The sequence below is a fragment of the Leptonychotes weddellii genome, chromosome 8 (assembly GCF_054177405.1).
Source record: "Leptonychotes weddellii isolate Sample4059 chromosome 8, ASM5417740v2, whole genome shotgun sequence".
In the NCBI taxonomy this organism is placed as follows: Eukaryota; Metazoa; Chordata; class Mammalia; order Carnivora; family Phocidae; genus Leptonychotes; species Leptonychotes weddellii.
Window position 1 is genome coordinate 39,937,579 of NC_138376.1, and position 22,222 is coordinate 39,959,800.

At 42.2% G+C, this 22,222-nt stretch overlaps 1 protein-coding gene across 1 annotated transcript; it reads right to left on the reverse strand.

Moving 5' to 3' along the window:
* Window positions 1–3,804: 3,804 nt before the first annotated feature.
* On the reverse strand, window positions 3,805–11,015 carry IL17F (interleukin 17F). The gene is made up of 3 exons (XM_006748764.3): window positions 10,509–11,015; window positions 5,748–5,953; window positions 3,805–4,596 (listed from the first exon to the last, which is right to left on the reverse strand). Exons 1-3 carry the CDS (start codon window positions 10,539–10,541, stop codon window positions 4,356–4,358), a joined length of 480 nt encoding a protein of 159 aa, XP_006748827.2. The 5' UTR covers window positions 10,542–11,015; the 3' UTR covers window positions 3,805–4,355.
* Window positions 11,016–22,222: the final 11,207 nt, after the last annotated feature.

A 22,222-nucleotide genomic window follows, 5' to 3' on the forward strand; every position in this document is an offset into this window, starting at 1 on the left:
CTGGTGGTGGGTATTGAGGAGGGCACGTTCTGCATGGAGCACTGGGTGTTGTGCACGAACAATGAATCATGGAACACTTAATCTAGAACTAATGATGTAATGTATGGGGATTAACATAAGAAAAAAAAAAAAAGAAAAAAAAAATAGCACAGTGTCTGACACACATAGCCAATGCTCAGTATATATGAACTGCTACTGGTATGTTTAATAACCCTCTATGGAACTGTTATTGAGTTTAGCCCCCAGGACCACATTAGTACTCCAGACATGAAAAGGAAAGTTCTGTCAGGGCGCCTAGGTGGCTCAGTCAGTTGAGCATCCAACTCTTGGTTTCAGCTCAGGTCATGATCTCAGGGTCATGAAATCAAGCCTTACATCAGGCTCTATGCTCAGCAGGGAGTCTGCTTGAGATTCTCTTCCTCCTCTCCCTCTGCCCCTCCCCCTGCTCACACATGTGTGCACACACTCTCTCTAAATCTTTTAAAAAGAGAAAACTAAAAAAAAAAAAAGAGAGAGAAAACTAAGGTTCTGTTACAAATGCAATTAAATCCTACGGCGAACATAAGAAGATGCAGAGTTATGACTTGGTAAGTGCAACCTCCTTGATTGCCCTATTCACAAACATAAGAAACAAATGAAGGAAAATCTTCTATACATAAATGTTTCTCCTCACTACCATTGGGCCAAAACCCCACTTCTGATTTCTCTCACTAACTGAAGGAATTCTCTTCTCTTGGGTACTCTGTAAGGAGGAAGGATTGGGTTTTTCTAGTCTTTTATGACACTTAAGAGAGGTACAAACAAGGTTCAGAAGTTACCACTTTTTCAGCGATTCTCTTGGCACCAAACAGGGTGCCGAAAAGAACATCTCAGTGTTGGAGAAAATGTGTGTTCTTTTGTACCCTGAGGGAAGTCCAGCTGAACATGTACAACTCCTGGGGCTTATTGGACCCAAAAAAATGCCTTTCTTCCAATTTATATCAGTGGAGTAGACTACAATGAACATTTGGGGACCCAGGGGAATTTTTTTAAATGTCTTAAATCTATGGCTTCCTCTATTCCTGTCAAATTAAAGTGGATTAAACAAAAGATCTATATAATAATATTAACAATGTATAGATCTTTTGTTTAAACCACCTTGAATTACCTATGTGTGTATATAGAGATTAAATGGAGACCGTAAACTTAATAACCATGAGGAAATAATACAGCTGTGGTATTTAAGCAGAAAAGTTGGCTATGAGTTTCCCGGGGCCAAGCAAACGGGAAACATAAGTTCTGTACTTCCTGGGATAAGGACTACCACATACTAAGTACCTATCATTTCCTGGGTACTGTATTAAGTCTTTTACTTTTTTTTATTTCGATTACTTTACACTCTACTCTTGAAAATAGATATCATTCCCTATTTAACAAATGAAGAAGCTGAGTCTCAGAAGGACTAAATTGCCTAAATTCATATAACCAGAAAAGGGTAGAACCAGGATTTGAAGCCAAAAGCTAAGTATTAAATGCATTTTTTCTACCACTTCTTCTACTAGAAAAGAAAAAAAAAAAAGAAAGAAAATTAAAGGAAAACTAATTTCATAACCATTTTCCTCACTGTAAATTACAAGTGAAATTTCTCCCATGGAGCATTACAAACATAGATGATTTTTATCTGGATGTGGGAGTAGCGGGGGGAGGGGGAGAAGAAGAGGGAGAGACAGAGAGAGAGAATATGTACTTCCCCTCAGCCAAGCTGTCATATATAAGAACTGGGTATCGAAAGTAAAGACTACATGCTTCCAGTTCCATGTGGAAAGAGAAGTCCGTCCCTCTACACATTATGATGGCAATGCAGTATTCGAAAATCTGGACTGCTCAACATAGGCCATTTCTCCTGCATTCAAAACAAAGGACCTCTGAGTCCCAGGAAGCTAGGCTCAGCGCTGAAGAACACAGGCTGCTCATTCCACCTCAGCAGTGTCTCCAGTGGCTGCCAAAGACAGACTCCCCCCTAAGGGAGCCACTGACCCATGGGCGCAGTGTGCCACCTTGTGAGCCAGAGACAGTGTGCAATTTCCTGAATGACAGCCAGCCCTCAGAGCAAGCTGTGACTCAGGCCCCAGGCCCCAGGGGGCACCAGGTGCAACGTAGTTGGAAGTATGCGAGGTGCAGGTACTTCTGTACCTGCTCCCAGGCTGCACAGAGAAATGACTGATACGGGTATTTACCGGAAACATTATCGAGTGCTGCAAGCCCAACAGAAAAAATTATGAACTTGGAGTCACGAGCCCCTTTGTGCCACTAACTACTTCACGCGACCTTGAGCAAGTCACCTAATTCCTCTGGGCCTCATCTGCCAATGCGAAAGGTTGACCAGGTGATCTGCAGGGGCCCATCCAGCTCTAACGATATGAACCTACCACAGGAGAGGGCAATTATTGCCAACATCAACAGAAAGAAGGATTCATTGTACAAATCTGAGCACGAAAATGGACTTGTGAGATTCACAGCAAACTTACGAAGCTGATAGCTACGACAGAAAATGTTTTCTAGATTTCAAGAGTCTGAATATTTAAATATCAATAGTTATACCATAAACAAAAGATTCTGCAGCCAAGAGATGAAGAGCCAGCCCACCCAGCTATTCCATTCCCACTCCCACCTAGACTAGAAAAAAGTTGCCCACACTAGAGTTAAAAATGGGTGTCAGGCTTCTGTCACCTGCCTATCCTCAAGCCAAGTTTCAGGTGGGAGTGAGAACTTACACCCCACTTCCTCTCTCGGACGTGGAAAGCAGAGGTATACTAAGCCTGTGGTAGCATTAAGGAGAAAATGTGCCGTGCCATATAGAAACAAGGGAGGGTTGAGAGAACCTCTGAGTTTTCCCCAGAGTGGCATGAAGACCAGAATCTGGAAGCTCCTGAGCCCCCAAGAAGCATAAGATATTGATAAAACACAACCAGTAACCCTAAAAGTCCCAGAAGTCAGAACAAGGCCAATGCAAAGGGATTGCATGGTCCCAGTGACCAGGGGCTCGTGGATGGCCAGTCCCAACACTGTGGTCCTTCCATATGCATTTCTTACTTGTCTCTGTATCTCTGCTGACTAGCACAGTGGCCAGTAAATGTTCACTTTGTAATATAATGTAGCCAGGACCATGGAGCAGTGAAGAGTTACCAGAGAAACTGAGTTCTGTCGACGCCATTTTCCTTAATTCTCCATGTAACCCCCAAGTACCATCAATAATAAAATAACTATCTCATAGAAACAGAGAGAACAGTAGTTGCCAGAAGCTGGGGGCTGGGGGTGGAGAAATGGGGAGATGTTGGTCAAAGGGTACAAAATTATTTATAAGATGAATAAGTCCTGGGGATTTAATGTATAGCATGGTGACTATAGTTACCAATACTGTATTGTATACTTGAAATTTGCTGAGAGTAGATCTTAAATGTTCTCACTACACACACACACACACACACACATACACACAGGTAAAAATGTGAGGTGATGCAAGTGTTAACTACCTTATTGTGGTGCTCATTTCACTATATATAGAAAGACAGTCATCATGCTGTACACTATAAACTTACATAATATTATTTGCCAATTTATCTCAATGAAGCTGAGGAAGATCACACACATACACACACACACAGAGTAATGATGATAATAATAAAATAACACTAACAGTAGTCCTCTAATGAGGAACTTATGAGAAAATATGAAAAACAAATGACAAGTATTTAGAATTTCACAATCTTGAGGGCTCCAAGCTCTGTGAATACAAGCCAAGACTGGAAAGAAACACCTGAAGTATTTTTCAATCATTAATACTTTATTATATTAATACTTGATATATTAATTTTTCTCCTAAAATTTTATATAAAAATACATCATAAACAGATGGACAGTTTCCTTAAAAATAGGAGCATCAGGCCAGCCTCTACTGAGTAAATCTTAATAAGGTTGTGTACTAGAGCCTTACCCCATCCCTCCCACCCCACCCCACCCCTCACCCCCTCCCACACACTCATACTGTGGTTACATTTTCTGCATCTTCATCCACACGGAACAGAATTTGCAACAGAATTCCCCGGGAATGGCACCAAATCACAGCGACGGCAGGGCTATGTGCGCCTTCCTTCTCCTCCGTCCATTTTCAAGGGTTTGGGGCAGTGGAACAGCTCAGGACTAGGTTATGATCTGGAAGCGCCCCCAGAAAGTTGACACTCTATCTAGTACAGAGCTCTGAGAATTCCGCCCAGTCTTATCAAGAGGCCGATGAAGTGGAGAGAATTGGGACCACAGAGGACTAGCTGCAGAGCTCTGGCAGTGGTATTTCAGGGCTTCTTCAGCCAAGCGGACGTTCAGGCGTGCACATAGCGCACGATGGGGGTGACACAGGTGCAGCCCACCGTCACCAGCACTTTCTCCAGCCGGAAGGAGCGAGTGCAGCCCCGGGGCTCCCTCCGCAGGACCAGGAACTCCTGCTGGATGGGAACAGAATTCATGGAGCTGTCTTCCTGCCCCTCGGCATTGATGCAGCCCGAATACCTGCACTGGGCCTCTGCAATCTCCGAGGGGAACCGGTGGGGGTCCCGGGTGATGCTGCAGGGGGAGCGGACAAAAGCAGATGGTGAGACAAGGGAGAGGGAGATGGACAAATGTGAGCGCCCCGCGCCACTGGGCAGGGAGGCATTTCCCAGCAACCCAGGGCTGCAGCCAGATGGCCTGGATTCATCCACAGCCCTCCAGGCAGGTGCTTAACTGCCTAAGCCTATTTCCTCCACTCTAAAATGGGGATTCTCACAGGTCTCTCTCATCGGACTTCTGAGGATATTCAGTGATACAAATGCCCACAAAAGGCTACATGTTGGCATTCAATAAATGTCAGCTCTTTTATTTTTCCTCACACTGTTGTTATTATTATAATTATTATTCATCCTTTGCCTAGATATATGGAATATCACTAGTAGGTCTCCTAATATAAAATCTACAAAGCCTGCTGCTTGGAAAGGAAAGCCAAAGCCCCAGCAGTCTGTGAATCCAGCACATTCCCTGTTTCTCCCTTCAAAGCCCCCTCTGCCAGGAGGTACAAAGGCAGCAAAATCATGCCAGCCAACTTGCCACCACCATACATACTCCCTTCCTCTAGGAAGCCATACAGGAGCCCCAGAAGCACTTCTAATTGTCCCTGGAATCTGTTCTCAGGCTTCTATCTGGAGCATATAGATGAATGCTTAGTATTCCAAGATCCGACACATCAGACAATATCACAGGACAGTACCCTGAACATCCCATCCCCATCTTGCATCCCCTTTCCCAAACTGGCCTTTCTTGTCTACTCTGCCCTCCTCCTCATTCCTTGAAGACTGATGTCTAATCTGAGTGGATCACTCCACACTGACTTTTCTGGCTCCCACTTAACCCCATGCAGAGATCATTATATGGGCTGCTTTAAAGAGCCCTCTCTTCCAGCACAGAAAGCTTGTCAATTCCAACCTAGGGCATCATGAAGCAGGAAAAGGCAGAGAGTCAGTGAGAAGTTGGAAGCAAAATAGCAGGACCTCTGAGCACACAGGAGGACCTAGCCCAAAACAGCAGGAAAAAATGTGAGCTCCCGGGCAAAGTTGGGATTTCTGTTTTTAAGAGTAAATATTAGGGCTTTTTTTTTTTTCTGTATTTTCTAAATTTTTTACATTAGAATAAATTAACATATTTTTCAAAAGAATGTGAAGATCATTCTCATTTACACTTACTTGTAATCCCAAGGGGAGCTGGAGCGGTTCTGAAAATCATTTGAGATGGAAATACCCTGGTTTTGCCTGAGGATGTGGATGTCAACCCTCACACTGTTATCCTCCAGAGGAGGGCACAGGGCAGCACCCCCTGCTTTTGGGTTTTTTCGAGCTGCCCCCTCCCTCAGGAAGGTGAGCCCCAACACCACCAGGAGCAGGGACTTGACCTGGAAAATAGAGAAGGTTGAGTTGGTTAGGGACTCTGATGTCATTTGCTGACAAGAGGCAACCCATGCTCTAGCTGAACTCAGGATCCCCAGTGTTTTATGGGACCATGGCTTCTTTCTGAACCTCAGGTCCTCACCTGGAAATGGGAACAGTCACACATGAAGATATCAGGGTGCCAAAATGAGTAGTAAACTCATTAGCTTGGTGATTGAGCCTCCCAGAGTCTAAGAGCTCCTCAATGTGGGACAGAAAGGTATCAGGATCTGGGACTGGGTTTAAATCTTGACCTGGCCTCATCACTGAACCTCTGGTTTCTCTTCTTTCTAGCTGGATTATAATACTTGCTTTATAATAATATTCACAAGATTAAACGTAATATTCTATTATAAAGTGCCCATAAATTTATCTAATAAAAAAGGATTAATAAATGATAATTCTTATTTTTATTTCCAACCTCATATTTCATGAATTCTCCACAAAATCCTTCATCCCAGCCATCCCTCCACCTAGAATACACTACTTCACCTCTACCTTGATGGAAGCCTACCCTTCCATCAAGGCCCCACCCAGAGGTGGTCTTCTCCAGGAACTGTCTCTAAAGTCATTCAATTAGAAATATGTTCATTTTCCTTAAATCATAAAGCACTTGCCATCTAGCATTGAAGCCATAGCACTCAAGTGCTATGTCTTTACTGTCTGGAAATGTATCATTTTTGTTCAGGTCAGACACCTACTGGATTATAAGTTCCTGCAGAACATACCACAGAATAGGTGTTCCACAAATACTTTCTGGATGAATGGAAGAGCAGGTGAGTGAATGAATGAACAAAACAATACAGTCAAATTCAAAGCATTAAGAAAAACACTGTGCAAAACCAACTATAGCAAAGTTCCAATTATCCATGTTCATTGAAAGAAGCAGGGCCACTAATGATGCACAACAACAGAGAATATGAAAACTATTTGTCTTTAGCTCTGGAACATATATTCTTTATACTTACACTGAAATATCGGTCTATCTGGTGTTACAGGAATGCACAAAGAAAGAAAGTGCTCTGTGAAGACCTCCCTAAAAGAAGAGCTAAAAATCTCTCCAGCTTCCCTTTGTCGCAACCACGTTCTGCTCACCCCACCGTCACCACCGAAACTTACTGGGATGGACAAGGCCTATCACCAACTTTCAACATAATGCAGAACAGGAACTGAAGCTGAGTTGCTTTCATTCTCTGGGTTCAGTGTTGTTCAGGCTCACACCTTCCACAGGCTAAGGTAGGGGAGGTGATTAGACATGTCTGCTTAAAGGACCTCCTTTTTATATTTTGCAGATGCTGGAGGCAAGAAATGACGAGAGTACGCAGAAAGGTGTCAATTTCGTGTACTAAGGTAGCAGATACTAAAAAGAAGTTGAAAGCAAGATTGACTCTGATAAGCCCGAAGTAGGCTGATTTGCCTTCAGATAATCAGCACTTGTCCACTTTCATCTACTACAATCATTCATCCATTCAACTCTTTCTTGACTCTTTATGTGGTGACTCGGGACACATGCTCTAGAGTCAGATGTCCATAACTCAAGTTTCAGGACTCTGACTGGCTGTGATTCAATTTCTTCTGACAGAAAATGTAAAGATTAAATGATATGATCCACATAAGGCAGGAAAAGCACTGTCAGCACGGGGCAAGGATTCAACATAGGCAGCCAGTAGGTCAACCTGTCTGAGGATGTGCAGTGGCCAGGAAAGATGTGGAATTTGCCCTCATGCATCTTCTGTCTAGACAAAGTGCTATGAAATAAGTTCGAAAAAGGTAAAAGATGCCTACTTAGACCAGAGGGTTCTTAGCTTCCCAAGCCTACCAATCACTTCCTTTGGTTTCTTAAGGAAATTCCTCCTGTGTGTTTCCTCTTTCCTCTTTGGTATCAAATTCACTGAGTCACTTCTAGCTTTCATCATCAAAGCTTTAAAGTTACTGTATTTTTGGGTTCTATGATTCAGCAATCATTTCCATGCTTCTAACAAATCCTTATATTTGCTTATATTCTTGGAGTATGTTAGAACACACCTTCACATCTCTTTGAATACTGGATTCTCACAACTCCCTCACGAGGTAGGCAGAGCTAGTATGAATTATCCCAATGAGACCGGTGAAAGAGTCATGCCTGGAAAGTAACAACACAACTTGGTTGGGTTCACCAGCCTGTTGGTGCCAGTCTGGGGACTCAAACCTAGGTGTCAGTGGTCAGTACTGTTGCTATTGAAGTCCATTATTATTATCAGTATATAGCCACTCGTGGTGCTTAATCTTAGCTTTGTCCCACAGGAGGAGCCAAGCATTGTAAGCAATGTGGCAGCTGTGTCAGAATTGCATGAGTGTTGGAGGTCACAGAGCTCTTTATCAGGAAATCAGATGATGCCTGCAAAGCACTCTAGTTTGCTCCACAGAGCTTTTGATCTGAAACTGTAGATTTTAGTGGTTATGCGCCAGAGGCTTTGATATGGCTCTTGCTGATTCTTAAGAATGACATACACAGCACTTCTTCTCTGAGAGGTTCAGAGCATCTTATAGATTTGAATTCTTATAGGCCACCTCTGAGGCAGATAAATAGGTATCACTCCTACTCTGTACAACAGGAAACAGAGGCAGGAGAACACATCAGTGAAGGTGGGCACTGTCAGGACATCGACAGCCCAACTCTACTGCAAGTTCACCTGAGACCATCTGAGAATTTGTCTCCCAAACTTCTCTGTGACGTGTGCTCACCCCTGGGTAGGAATGTGCTCCAGAGCCTGGCCAGTTCCTAGGCACACAAGAATTTGTCTCAACTGCTTACCGAATATCTTACCTGCCTGTACCTCCCAGCTTCTAATCCTATTCTAATGCCCTTCGAACCACCATGTTTCTAGCAGATGGCCCAACAGATTACTTCAAACAAACCAGAAATAGAAATGGCTTTAGAGCACAAAGCTATCCGACAGATTTGTTTAGACACAATGGCTTCAAATTCAGAAATCCTGCCTCTGAACCACTCAAGGAGAACCATACTGTACTTGAGGTTGGTAAACCTAGATTCATATCCTAGTTCTTACGTGTACAGTACCCAGTGATGTTAAATCACTTGGCTTAATTGAGCTGTTTTTCATCTGTATGATGGAGAAAGTAGTCCCAATCTACTTCCCTGGGCTGACAAGAGTTTCAGAGGTAAAAATAATAATATTACTAATATTAATATTTAACACATTGAATGCTTTCTCTATCCTTATTGGCTAATATATTAAAATGACCAATTTAACTAAAAACTAAGCCATTTCAGAGGACAGATTTAGTCATTCTCAATGATATCAATTAATCCCCCAAGAAAACCTCTGAGGGAAATGCCATTATTATTCCCCTATACAGTTAAGGGAATAATTATGCACAGAGCAGCTAAGTAATTTACCCCAAATCCCACATTTAGTAAGTAGTGAAGCCAGATCTGTCTGACTCCAAAGCTTATGCTCCCTAACTACTGCACTTTGCTGCATTTCTGGTATTCTCTAAAACAATACATAAATATAAAATAGTATTATCGTCACCATATGCCATGATCTTTTATGAAATCCAAGCTCTTTTAAGTTACATGACTTGTAAATGGAGGGAAAAAAAAAAGAGGGCTTATTTAAGCCAATAATATGGCGTATAATTTCCCAAGCCCTGTTTTCAAGCTCCTCTACATTATATTCTTCCCAGGCTTTACCTGACTAATGCCAGGCAAGATTCTAGACCCAGGAGAGGTAGATTTCCATCATACTAGCATCTCTCTCCTCCTCCGTGAGGAATGAGACAATGCAAAAATAATCAGCTATCTGAGACCTAGCAAATTTCCCTCCTCTGGGAGCTATCCAAAGTTCAATACTGAGTGGTTTCACTTCCTTCACCCTGGGCACTCTTTGTCGACTTGTAGTCTTAAGGGAATCATTAAAGCTTTTGAGGACCCACTTTCCTTGGTGAAAATACATGTGTACTATCTAAAAGGCTGGAAGTCCCCATGATGAGATAGGAGCTTTAGACCGATCTAACTCTATAATGGTGGCCACAGGGGAGATCATGTCCAGCTGTCTGTGACACCAGAGTTGAGCAAGCTATCAACTACCTATGCAAAAGCCACCATATGAGGAGCTATGTTTTGCACCCCATTATAACTTCTAGTTATTTGTTCTTTTTCTCCACCAGACCGGGGTCAAAATTAAAGTCAGTCTGTCCTTAAGAAATATTACCATTGGGCGCCTGGGTGGCTCAGTTGGTTGAGCGACTGCCTTCGGCTCAGGTCGTGATCCCAGGGTCCTGGGATCGAGTCCCGCGTCGGGCTCCCTGCTCAGCAGGGAGTCTGCTTCTCCCTCTGACCCTCCCCCTTCTCATGCTCTCTCTCTATATCATTCTCTCTCAAATAAATAAATAAAATCTTTAAAAAAAAAAAGAAATATTACCAATAAAGACGCCAATCAGGCCTAATTCTTTAGAAATCTGCTCTCCTGAAATCCTAGGGATGACGGCTACGAAACAGGACTTATTTTTACTCACCATGGCCGTGTTGCGCAGGATGGTCATTGTCATTCTGCTCTGGTTGCCTGCTTTGTGTAGTAATTCCTCCTGTGTGTGTGTGTCACCCTGTTTACGCCTGTGCTGTGTCAATGAGAGTACCTGTCGGTTTTATAGCAATCACTTGTCCTTATTTCAACTGACCTCCTTACTGTCTTAGTTGTGGTTACCCCAGAGTTACTGACGAATGTAGTTTTTTTTTTTTCTATTCCACTTCCTGAAGCGGAATCAGAGAGGGACCCTAAAAGGGGAGGACGGAAAAAGGACCAAATCTTCCTTTTCTTCCACCCCCCCCTTGCCCTCAAATTACGGCAAAATTCTTAACTAATTTACTACAGAGATGAACCAAATTACAAATTGCTGTCATGATCTTTTTGTTCTTCCCCAAATGGCTAACAACTCTTGTCACGCACCATATGTTCTACTTTCCAGTCATGCGATATGAACCATGATTTAAGTGGGAGATAGGTTATCCTTACAGGGTCCTTGGTGTTAAACGACAGGACTATCTTTACCTCCATTTTATGAATGGGAAAACAAAACCAAAGAAATTAATGACATCAGTAAGAGATTCAGAATTATATCCCCAGGTAGTTTAATAGACTCCCTGAACAAATTCTATTTTAACCCCACGCTTAAAATCCTACTGATGCTTAATAGATAATCATTTTCATAAAGCATATAATTGACCGTTATCTTGGCCATCTCTGATTGAGAATTTTTTTTAACAAAAATGAATTAGCAAGTAGAGCCTTTAAATGCTCTAACATAATTTTAAATGACCTAAAGGAAGTTAATTTTTCTCTGTTCCATTTAAATCAACAAACATCTATTAAGCACATACTATATGTCTGCTAATGTATTCTAGGGATACACAGATATTTCTGAAATAACAGTAAGTTACTTTTTTTTTTTGTCTCCAGTAAGATCAGGGAAAATTACACATATTCTTTTAAAAAGGCAGGGCACACTCTAGCAAGTAAGTTATTTTCCTCTATCACAACATGTTTGAACAACTTTCCTCCATTTTCTTTAAATAAAGGAAATGAAAAGGAAGCAGCTCTTGGGTTCACTGGAAGCCCCTCCAAGACTGATCGAAATGCTTCTGTGCTCATGAGCCTTTCATCCATATTTCTCCTCCCCATGCCTGTGGATTCTTCGCTATACCTCCAGATCAATGAGAAGTTTAACTCCTATAAGAAGGCTTCCTTGAATAGTCCCCTCAGGCATCTTTCCCTTCTCTGTGCCCTCTGTGCTCATATCTAATCTATTTAGTACTTGTATGTATGTTTTAGGAGGGTTTTCTGAGGGCTTCATGGACTTAGGGTAACTTTAGTTCCTCCTGACCAGTGATCTCTACCAGCTTCCTTCTCTAAATATATATCCCCAAATCTACAACCTAAATTAAAACTGTACATTTTCCATGCATATACAGATTCAAGACAAGTGCCCTAGCTGAGCCCTTCCAGCCAGACTGAAGCCCCTAAGCCCACTGCGTAGAGAATTAAGGCCATGCCAGAGATGTCCTTTCATAGACTCAGGGAAGCTAGCACATAAAATCAAGAGCCATGCTTTCAAAGTTGCTAATTATCAGTCATGCTACCAAAGCAATATATGTAAAAGATCCTTAAAAGCATATTAAATTGAGTGGGTTGAGTCACTCGCTTTCTTCAGTAGTCTCATCTCCATTGAGATTTGAGAGCCAAATCTCAATGCATGGAAGACTACACCAGCTCTCTTGAAAGAAGGAACAAGTCACTCTGAATTAAGGGTGCCTAATTCGGGGTGCCTGGGTGGCTCAGTCGGCTGAGCATCCAACTCTTGATTTCAGCTCAGGTCATGATCTCAGGATCATGAGACTGAGCCCCGAGACGAGCTCTGTGCTCAGCATGAAGTCTGCTTGAGATTTTCTCTCCCTCTCCCTCTACCCCTTCTCCTACTCACGCTCTTGATGTCTCTCTCTAAAATAAATAAATAAAGTCTTCAAAGAGTGTCTGATTCAATACAAGAGTATTTGCTGCATTGCAGAGGAGAATTAAATGACCCTTTATGTAAGAGGGAAACTGACCTTTTTTACATTCAGCGGTCACAAAGTTCTCCCTCATCAGGGTAAAAGTACCTCATCAGGATGTCAAACTAGTAACCAGCTATTGCTAAGTTCGAACTGAATCAACAGGTCCAGATCATCATTTCATCTAACATTTAGTAAGCACCTCTTACACTGTAAATTATGTGCCAATACTAGGGACACAATAATGAATATATGATTAACACACAGCTGGTTATGGTGGAAGCCCTTCATGACTACCCATGTACCACCCATGATCCAAGCTGTTACCACCTTTCGGAGTCTCAGTAATACACATGGAGCTGTCATTCAACTCCCTGACCACCAGAACACTCTACACACAAGTCCAAGAACCCACAGAAGAAGATGGCAGAAGATGCTGTAGTTCCAAGAACGAGTTACACACGGCCTCACATGTGGTAAAACATTAGAGCTGGTCAAACATTCAAGTTAGCAAGATTTTTTTATGCCCTACTATGTGCTGGGAGCCATGCTACGTGTTTTTGGGGCTACTCTTACAGGAAATAGACTGTACAGTTATAGTCTCTACCTTAATGAGTTTAAAATCTAGTTAGGGAAAGAAAGCAAATATGCATATATTAATCAATAAGATAATAGCATGGGGGGGGGATACTGATAGTTAAGTGTACACATTTAGTTTACATCAGAGAGATTTTATCCTCAAAAAAGGTACATCTGATCAAGATATGCAGTCATAATCTAGCAGTATATGTGTGGGTATAGAAATTGATGCCTAGGGGCGCCTGGGTGGCTCAGTCGTTAGGCGTCTGCCCTCAGGTCATGATCCCAGGATCCTGGGATGAGCCCCGCATCGGGCTCCCTGCTCAGTGGGAAGCCTGCTTCTCCCTCTCCCACTCTCCCTGCTTGTGCTCCCTCTCTCACTGTGTCTCTCTCTGTCAAATAAATAAATAAAATCTTTAAAAAAAAAAAAAAAAGAAAGAAAGAAATTGATACCTAGAAGTGAGGAGCACCACAGCAAAAGGCTAAAATAGCGGCATGATCAATAATGGCCAGGCAGCAGGCTGCGATGACAGAGCAACCGTAGGCTAGATTAATGATGACCCATGTTATGCAATGGCAAAACATTTAGTAAAATTATTACCTACGATAACCTAGAGGTATAAAAAGAGCAGTGGAGGGAGAGATTGGAAAACAGAAGGTTAGTTGTGTATGTTAGATGCTATTGTCTGTATTTGACAAGGTAATACAAGAGTTGGCAAGTTTACAAACAAAATGAAAGAGAATGAAGAATCCAGAAATTCAGAGCCTTAAAAAAAAAAAGAAACAACTATTTCTAGCCTCCAAAAACAAAGGATAGATTGAAAAAGCCTTTGAGGGAGAAATGCCGAGTAAAACCTTTCAACCAAATAAACTTCCTACAGGCAAGAATCAAAATGAAGCATCTAGTAAATGCTTTTAATTGGGTAAAAGGACTCAGAATAAAGAGTGTAAGGGTATAGTTCTAGTAATCTACCCCTAAATCAAGAGAGGGAGAGAAACTTACAGGAATGAAAAAGCAAAGAAATAGAGAGTTCTGGGAATTATACCACGAAAAGGACCAACTTAGATAAAAGTTCACTAAGTTTTTCAGAGTTCTCAAAGTTAGTCACAAACCAGCTCTCAGTCCTGTACCCATCTAGGAGCAGGAAGTAAGGCCCCAAGGAAGGTATATTCGCCAAACAACACTATTTCAGATGCGGCCAGAGATTATTGGGGGGGGCAGGGGGGAGAAAACTCCCGGGAGGTGGAGCCAGGGACCACATGAGTACTTGGGAGGTGGGCCCCTCTCAAAAAACAAAATCCGGGTGGTCTAATCAAAGAACATCCCACATGCCCTGGCTATGGGATCCCCACAGTGTCAACCACGCAGGATTTCAAGGTTGCTACAGACCAAAACTATTATGCACCTTCCGTTCTTTCTCTTTCCAAATTGAAGTGTTTTATCCCAGTCTAAAATGACTGATAGAAACATTAAGTAATTTTATAGGCCCTTCTGTTTATTTTCATTTTCTTTATCAGAGCTCTGACTCCTTATCAAAATAGCCAGTTAAATGATATTACCATATACTAGGTCTAAAGAATATTTATAAGGAATTAAATGCAAAAAATAAACTGAGATTATCATTCACTGTCTTATTCACTAAACACAAGCTATTAGTATATAATTTACTTTAACCTCAGTCTTATCTCCAAATGATATTAAAACACTGCTTTCTAATTTCCCTTCTGAAGCACTTATTTATGTTAGTCAGATCTTTCTGAATACAAGTTAAGAACATTGGGTCAGGGGCGCCTGGGTGGCTCAGTCATTAAGCGTCTGCCTTCGGCTCGGGTCATGATCCCAGGGTCCTGGGATCGAGCCCCGCATCAGGCTCCCTGCTCAGTGGGGAGCCTGCTTCTCCCTCTCCCACTCCCCCTGCTTGTGTTCCCTCTCTCGCTGTGTCTCTCTCTGTCAAATAAATAAATTTAAAAAAAAAAACAAAACATTGATTGGGTCAGAATGGCCTCAAAGTATTATGGCTTTTAACGCCCATCTTCAAGCTTCTTACAGCTCTTCTCCTCCTCAATCATAAAAATTCTTCCTCTGCCTAGGCTATTCAAACTAATCATATACATGGCTTATTTGCCATTTTAGCCCCTAGATCATTTAGAAAGTCCATGTCCCATTCCCTTTTATAACCTTACCTTTCTATCCCCTATTGAAGAAAACCATGTGGTAACATGACTGCATTTGTTACAGATGTAAAGCTACAGACCCCACAAACTCCACATAATCCTTTTTCCTCCTTTTAATGCAAAAGATCATTTCCAGTTCCAGAATTCTTTGTGCCCGTTAATTCGGTTTTACCTATTTTGTTTGAAGCTAAATTCAAACTCATTGTGTGCTTTCCAGAATCTCCAGAAAAATCACACTCCATAGCAACCAACACCCCCCCCTTTTCTTAAGTTGAACACATTTTCACTGTGAAAAAATTTTCAAGAACAAAACAACTTTACTTTTGATTTAACCACTAGAAAGAGCTTATTATAATGATCATTTGTCAATGAAAATATTGTGTCAGGATTCTCAAATGCTGATGTTTGTGGGCATAAGAATTACATGGGGCTTAGCTCAACAGGGATAAAAAACACAGAAAACCCCTCCTTTCCCTTCTCTTTTAAGTGTCTCAATATCTCTCTATGTGTTCCCTCTGTCTAAAACAGAGTACAATTCCTGATCATCTGACGAAAAAATGAATCTGTGTGAAGAGTTGCAGTGAAGAGATATGAAGGAAGAAGACTGGAGACAAAAGCTGACAAAGAAGAAATGTAAAGGGGAAGATAAAGACTTAGCAAAGGTGTTTCCCCAGGGTGCCATGTGAGAATCCTGGGTGTGACAGGGTTGAGGTCACTGCAGAAAGTTCCAGATCAAATGAGGGACCCCTCAATTCTGAATCTATTCTCTGGACTGTGGAAACCTTTTGCACCAGAGCTTTATCTCCTTGTTAACAAAAACACCATTTATTAAATGCCCACTCTGTGCCAGTCACCGTGCTGGGCACCTAAACTAACATGGGTAAGAAGAAAAATAAAAGTACTGTCCAAAAAAGGAAAGAAATCACCAGGACAGTTTCCTCCACCCAGGAGTGCCATGAATTTTATGTCAGACCAGATGGTACCTCTGTTTTGGAGAGAACTTACCGTGGGTCTTTTGGGAAGTGCAATGATAAGAGCCTTTCTCTATCCATGGTAAATACAGAGAGGAAAATGCTGTTCTTCCAGGGTAGAAGCTAAGAGGAAGGCGCTACACATACAAATAACAGGAATCTGAGTTATCCCCGGTGGGAAGAGAAATGAGGGATGCCAGTGAGAAAGTGTGGTAGCTGACAGAGCAGGGGAACTTTAAAGAGTCATGAGCCTAGTCTTTAAAGAATTTCTATGCTGACATTGTGCTTTAATTCTCTTACATCGATTCCAGGTCTAAAATTGTTTACACACAGAGTCCCACGATGTCGACATAGCTGCAAAGCGAGGTGGAGGGAGGACACAGCAGCCTCAGAAACAGAGGCAGCAGGAGTGGAACAAGCAAACATTTGCAGTGAGAAAGTAAGCACCGCGCCCATGCCCCCACCATCCAGGGGGCCTTGCTGTTCAGTTTGACCCTGGGAACTTGTTGGCTCCGTTGGTTGTGCTTCTGACTCTTGGTTTTTGCTCACGTTGGGATCTCGGGATCAAGCCCTGCATCAGGCTCCGCGGTCAGCAGGGAGTTTGCTTGAAATTCTCTCTCTCCCTCTCCCTCTGCCCCTCATCCCTGCACGCTCTTTCTCTCCCAAATAATAAATAAATCTTATAAAAAAAAAAAAAGGTAGACTCTCGGTTGACAGATATTAACTAGACTTACTGTGGTAATCATTTTGCAATGTATAAAAATATCAAATCGTACACTTGAATATAATGTCATCTATCAGTTATATCTCAATTAAAAAGAAAAAGGAAACAGTGGACACTAAAAGAAATTAAAATAGAAAATACATGAAAAAACAGTTTAACCTCAAGAGTAATCAAAGTAATACAATTTAAGATAGCATATTTAGTCTATCAAATTGGCATAGATTTTTTTTTAAAGATTTATTGATTGATTGATTTGATTTATCAATCAGAGAGAGCACACAAGCAAGGGGAGCGGCAGGCAGAAGGAGAAGCAGGCTCCTCACTGAGCAGGGAGCCCAACGCGGGACTCTATCCCAGGACCCTGGGATCATGACCTGAGCCGAAGGCAGACATTTAACCAACTGAGCCACCCAGGCGTCCCAAATAGGCATTGATTTTTAAGCATGCAATATGAATAGGAGAATAGGGAAAAGGGGCTTTCAGGTATTACAGCTAGGGGTGGTTTGGGTAGAATTTTGTGTAGGTCATTTAATAATATGGAACAAAACCTAAAAAAAAGGTCCACCCCTGGGAATTTTTCTAAAGAAATAGAGATGCACTCAAATATCCATATACAAGGATATTTCGGTGGGAAAATTGAAAATGCCCTAGATTTCCAACAATAGAGTAATGGTTATGTCAGCATACAGAACAATAGAATTTTTATGGCCATTAGAAATTGTTTTCCAAGAAAATTCAAAACTTTAAAAATAGCTCTGTTGTAACATTTGTTGAAAATATCAAGAAACAGTTCATATAATGCATGACCTTACTCTGTATGTATAGATACATACATACTATGTATACGCATACGGGTATATATGTGTGTATGTGTAAATGTACACTCACAGAAAAGCGCCTGAAAATACATGCAAAAATAAATGTAGAATCTCTGGCCCCACCCCAAACCTATTGAATTGGACTCTGCATTTTCACGAGTCTCCCATCACATGAAAGTCTGGGATGCACTGCTTTACGGAACATTTTTTTTTTTTTTAAAGATTTTATTTATTATTTATTTGACAGAGACAGAGATAGCGAGAGCAGGAACACAAGCAGCGGGAGTGGGAGAGAGAGAGCAGACTTCCCGCCAAGGAGGGAACCCGATGTGGGACTCGATCCCAGGACCCTGGGATCATGACCTGAGCCGAAGGCAGACGCTTAACGACTGAGCCACCCAGGCGCCCTTTTACGGAACATTTAAAAAGTATGAGACTTCCCGTAAAATCACAGTGGGGCTCACTCAACGCATTACATTCTCTAAAACAGAAATGGAGAGTCAAGTGCCCTGGAAAAGTGATTGGGACAAGAAAACCTGAGCCTTAAATCTCAAATTTGTCTGCCCTCATAGCTAAGAACCATAAGGTTCCTTGGTGAGGGCAGGATGAAGGGAATAATAGGACAGTGAGGCTGTTCCATGCCATAATTCAGCAACAGCTGCCTTGGGGTGGCCTAACCAAGCTACCCACAGGCTAGCTGAAGGCAACTCAGGTTTCGTGCAGACTTTCACTTACTCAGCAGCCAAGCTCATTTCCTGCATCAAGGTGGATTGAATTAGTCAACATAAGACCCGAGTGCCGATGCCTGGGGAAAGCCCAAGTGAGTGTCTGTCAAATGCTGTCGAATTTTCCTGGCTTCCTCCCACTAAAATTTCTCCTGAGCTTGTTTCTACCAGGGTCATACAGGAACCAGGGATCAGTAACATTTGCTCCTGGACTTCCCCGCTGTTGTCATACTGACAATCAGCAAAGTTCTGGGGTGGTGACTTGGGATGGCAAGTCTAGCCCCAGGAAGATGACCTTGCACTCCATTCTTGCCTCTAGGTTAAATTGCCAATTCCCTGGACACTGGCCCAAGTCTAATGCGTGGCCCCAGCCCACTTCATTAAAGAAAGTCACTTTCCCAAACTTGCCACATGAGGGAAACTCATTTTTCAGCTTCTGCTCCACAAAATGTTTTATATTTCTGAGCCCTTGCTCTCTCTGGGCCAGTTCCTTTTCCCTGGACTGGCCCTTTCGGTTCTTTCTGCTCATTTAGGTTCACCACAAATTCTTAGCCTCTTCCTCAAAATCTATCTCCTCTGACTGGCAACCCACCTGTATCTTTCCCTTTTCTGATCTCTCAACTTACTCTCATGGCATTTCACTCAGCATTTACTTAGAGACAACTTTTCTACTGTCCACTTGAACAGCTATTTGTATGTGCTTTGGCTTTTTAAGTTTTCAAGTGTTTATTCCTAATGTGTTCTCTGGATCTTACACTCTTTAAAGGAGACAACTTCTGCTTTATGTTCCCACCACTCCCACACCCCTAGCAAAATATCCTATTCATAGCTAGTACTCTATGAATATTTATTCACTTGATTTAATTTGATGTTGACACTAGTTTATTGCTTCTTCCACCAAGTTTCTTGCTGATGAAGGGGATCAGAGTATGCCACCATAAAATATGCAGGAAAAGCTCTCTGCCCCCCACCCCGATCTTTCTGTCTAAAAGCATGGCATAAATTTCCCTATTTCCCTTTGTAAAGTTGTCTCCCTCTCCCATTATTAGGAAGAGGAGGATAACTCTTAATCATGGGAGGCAACTCTTATCAATGGTGAAGTCCCGACTGGAGTCCGCATAACAAATCCTACTAAATATCCTTATCTTTTATTAGTTTCCCCATATATCTACCTTCCCACAATTTACTTCCCCCAGAAGTCCAACCCTTTGTCTAGTTTCTTCTCCATAGTTTATCACTCTTTGTTAAAATAGGAGTCCCCGCGTCTAACTACTTCTTTGGTCCTTCATATCTCTTCTATGAAGGCCTCCATATGCATACATAATAAACCCTTTCTCCCGTTAATCTGTCTTTTGTCAGTTTAATTTACAGGGCCTGGGTACAGAACCTAAAAGGGTGCAGGAGAAAGTTTTTCTTCCCCTACATTACTTTCAATTCCTAAAAGATCAGATGGGCTGACCAAAAATTTTTAAAGAGGGTTATTTTGAACAAGAGAAAACTTACAGACACATAATATTGTTTTCAAGTATTTGGAAGTTTTGTAAAATGGAGAGAGATTAGACTGTCAAAAGAAGGTCACACCAAGATGTTGGGGAATATCAGGTATGACATTCCAGAGGGCAATCATATATCAGGGGGCTCTTTAGACTGGACCTCCTTCAAGGTCTCTTCAACTTTGGGATCCTATGAAAACCAAAAAAAAAAAAAAAAAAGGAATGATATTTTAATTAAACATACCCACAATCTCAGTCTTGGGAGTAGGGGTATTTATGAGTGTGCACACGTGGGTGGATACAGTTATGTATCTTCTGCCCTTTTCTTCAGTTTTTTCCTCTTTCTACGGAAAACAATCACATGACTCCAAATGCTAAAAATTCTAAGTATGTTTCCCACAAAGATCCAGGTTAAGAAGAGAATAACTTGGGGGTGGGGGGAAGACCAGAGAAAGAGCACCGGAACAACCACCCTTCTGAGAAATGTGTTACTTTCACTCCTGCCATGGGACTGATTCACAATGATGACTCTCGGGGCTCCCCTCATTTGTGTAGCAACACTGTAGAGTGGCAGGATGAAATGGGTTTCCTGCAAGGGGCGGTTCATCGTTGCGGAGGTGAGGGACTTCAGGGGACACGAGGGAGAAGGATGGAGTTGGAGGAAAGCAGAGGGGAAGAGACGTGGGAAGGAAAAGCGGAGCCCGTGGGAGCAGAGAGCAAGTATTCCTCAGTTAGCAGGCTTGTTCCGCCGCTCCCTCTGCTGCATTTGACCCGAGAGGAGATCAGAAGATAGTGGATGGGGAAAGATATCAGGGAAAAAACATAGACGCTGAGAAGGTTCTTGGACATGCAGACAGGCGTACTTATTTAAGCTGGAGAGAAAGCTTCCCGTAGATTGCATGTTTATGCCCATTACCCAGGTTTTATGCTAAGCAAATAATGCAGAGAACACCACTGCTGACTTTCTTACTCCATGACACCTCTCATACTCTACAAATGCATGTGTCCAGAGCACCCCTTCACCTGGCCCCCAACTCACAATAGCCATTAAGGCAGGGAGGCTCCTCTTTACCTTTGCTGTTGGCCTCCATCGCAGATTTCAGGAGCTGCACAGGTCTTCAGAAGTAACCCCCTTAGCTGATGATGGAGGTTGGATGGCTTTCCCACAGACCACCTCTGGGGGAGGAGCCCGGCTTGGACCGAGGCCTCCTACTCCCTCCAATATCCATCTTCAAATAAAGGGGCCCTTCTCTCCAACTCTTCCAGGGCCATTTTTCTCTTTAACAAAGTGCTATCAAGGAAGGAAAGTGATTCTAATATTAATAGCCTTACATGGTAGGGAAAGCCATACAGCTCACAAAGCATTTTCATATACTTGATTTTATTTGCCTCTCAAGACAATTACATGAGAAAGAGATGATAAATCTCTCCGTTTCACAAGTTAAGAAATTGAGACCTAAAAAGTATGTGGCAACTGTCCAAAGCCACGCAGCTATCAAATAATAGACTTAGCAGTTCAAAACAGGGCTTCTGACCCCAAGCCCAGAGAGGTAATGCAGATGCAGGCTGGAGAAAAATTTACAACAAAGATACCCAGGGCATGGGGAAAGGAGAGCAGTTGTCAGAGGATCAGACTTGAAGAGTGAGCAGCATTTTCTTAGTAATGTCTGGACTGGGGTCAGGACACTTGAGTGACTCTGCCTGTTCTCTGAAGATGAGGAGAAATAAAACCAGCCTTCAATTTGTTTTATCTGAACCCTTTCTAGGCTTTACACATTGTCTTACACACGTTTTTCTGGCTGTGAACCAGATAAATGGAAACAAGAGCAGGCCAGATGGTTTCGGTGACAGCTCTTAAGATGCCTTGCTCTACCGACTTTTCATCTCCAGTTCTCAAAGATTATATAGCTGTGGGAAGTTGCTTTCTCCGCACTTGCTGTTTGTAATGATAGAATTTTTAAAGCAATTCCGTAAGTCTGAATTGCAACTACTACGGAAGGTATTATATGGGAAGTACATAGTATGAGATCAAAAAATTAATTTCAAATCCAGAGTAAATTTGGCAATTTAAAAAAGGTGTGGGTGGGGGTGAGCAAGATATCCAATGTCAGCAAGGATGTCAGACAAAGGGCATCCCTCATACATACGTGTGGGGCTATAAATTGGTAACTTAGTGAAACATACCTAAAACTTTAATAAT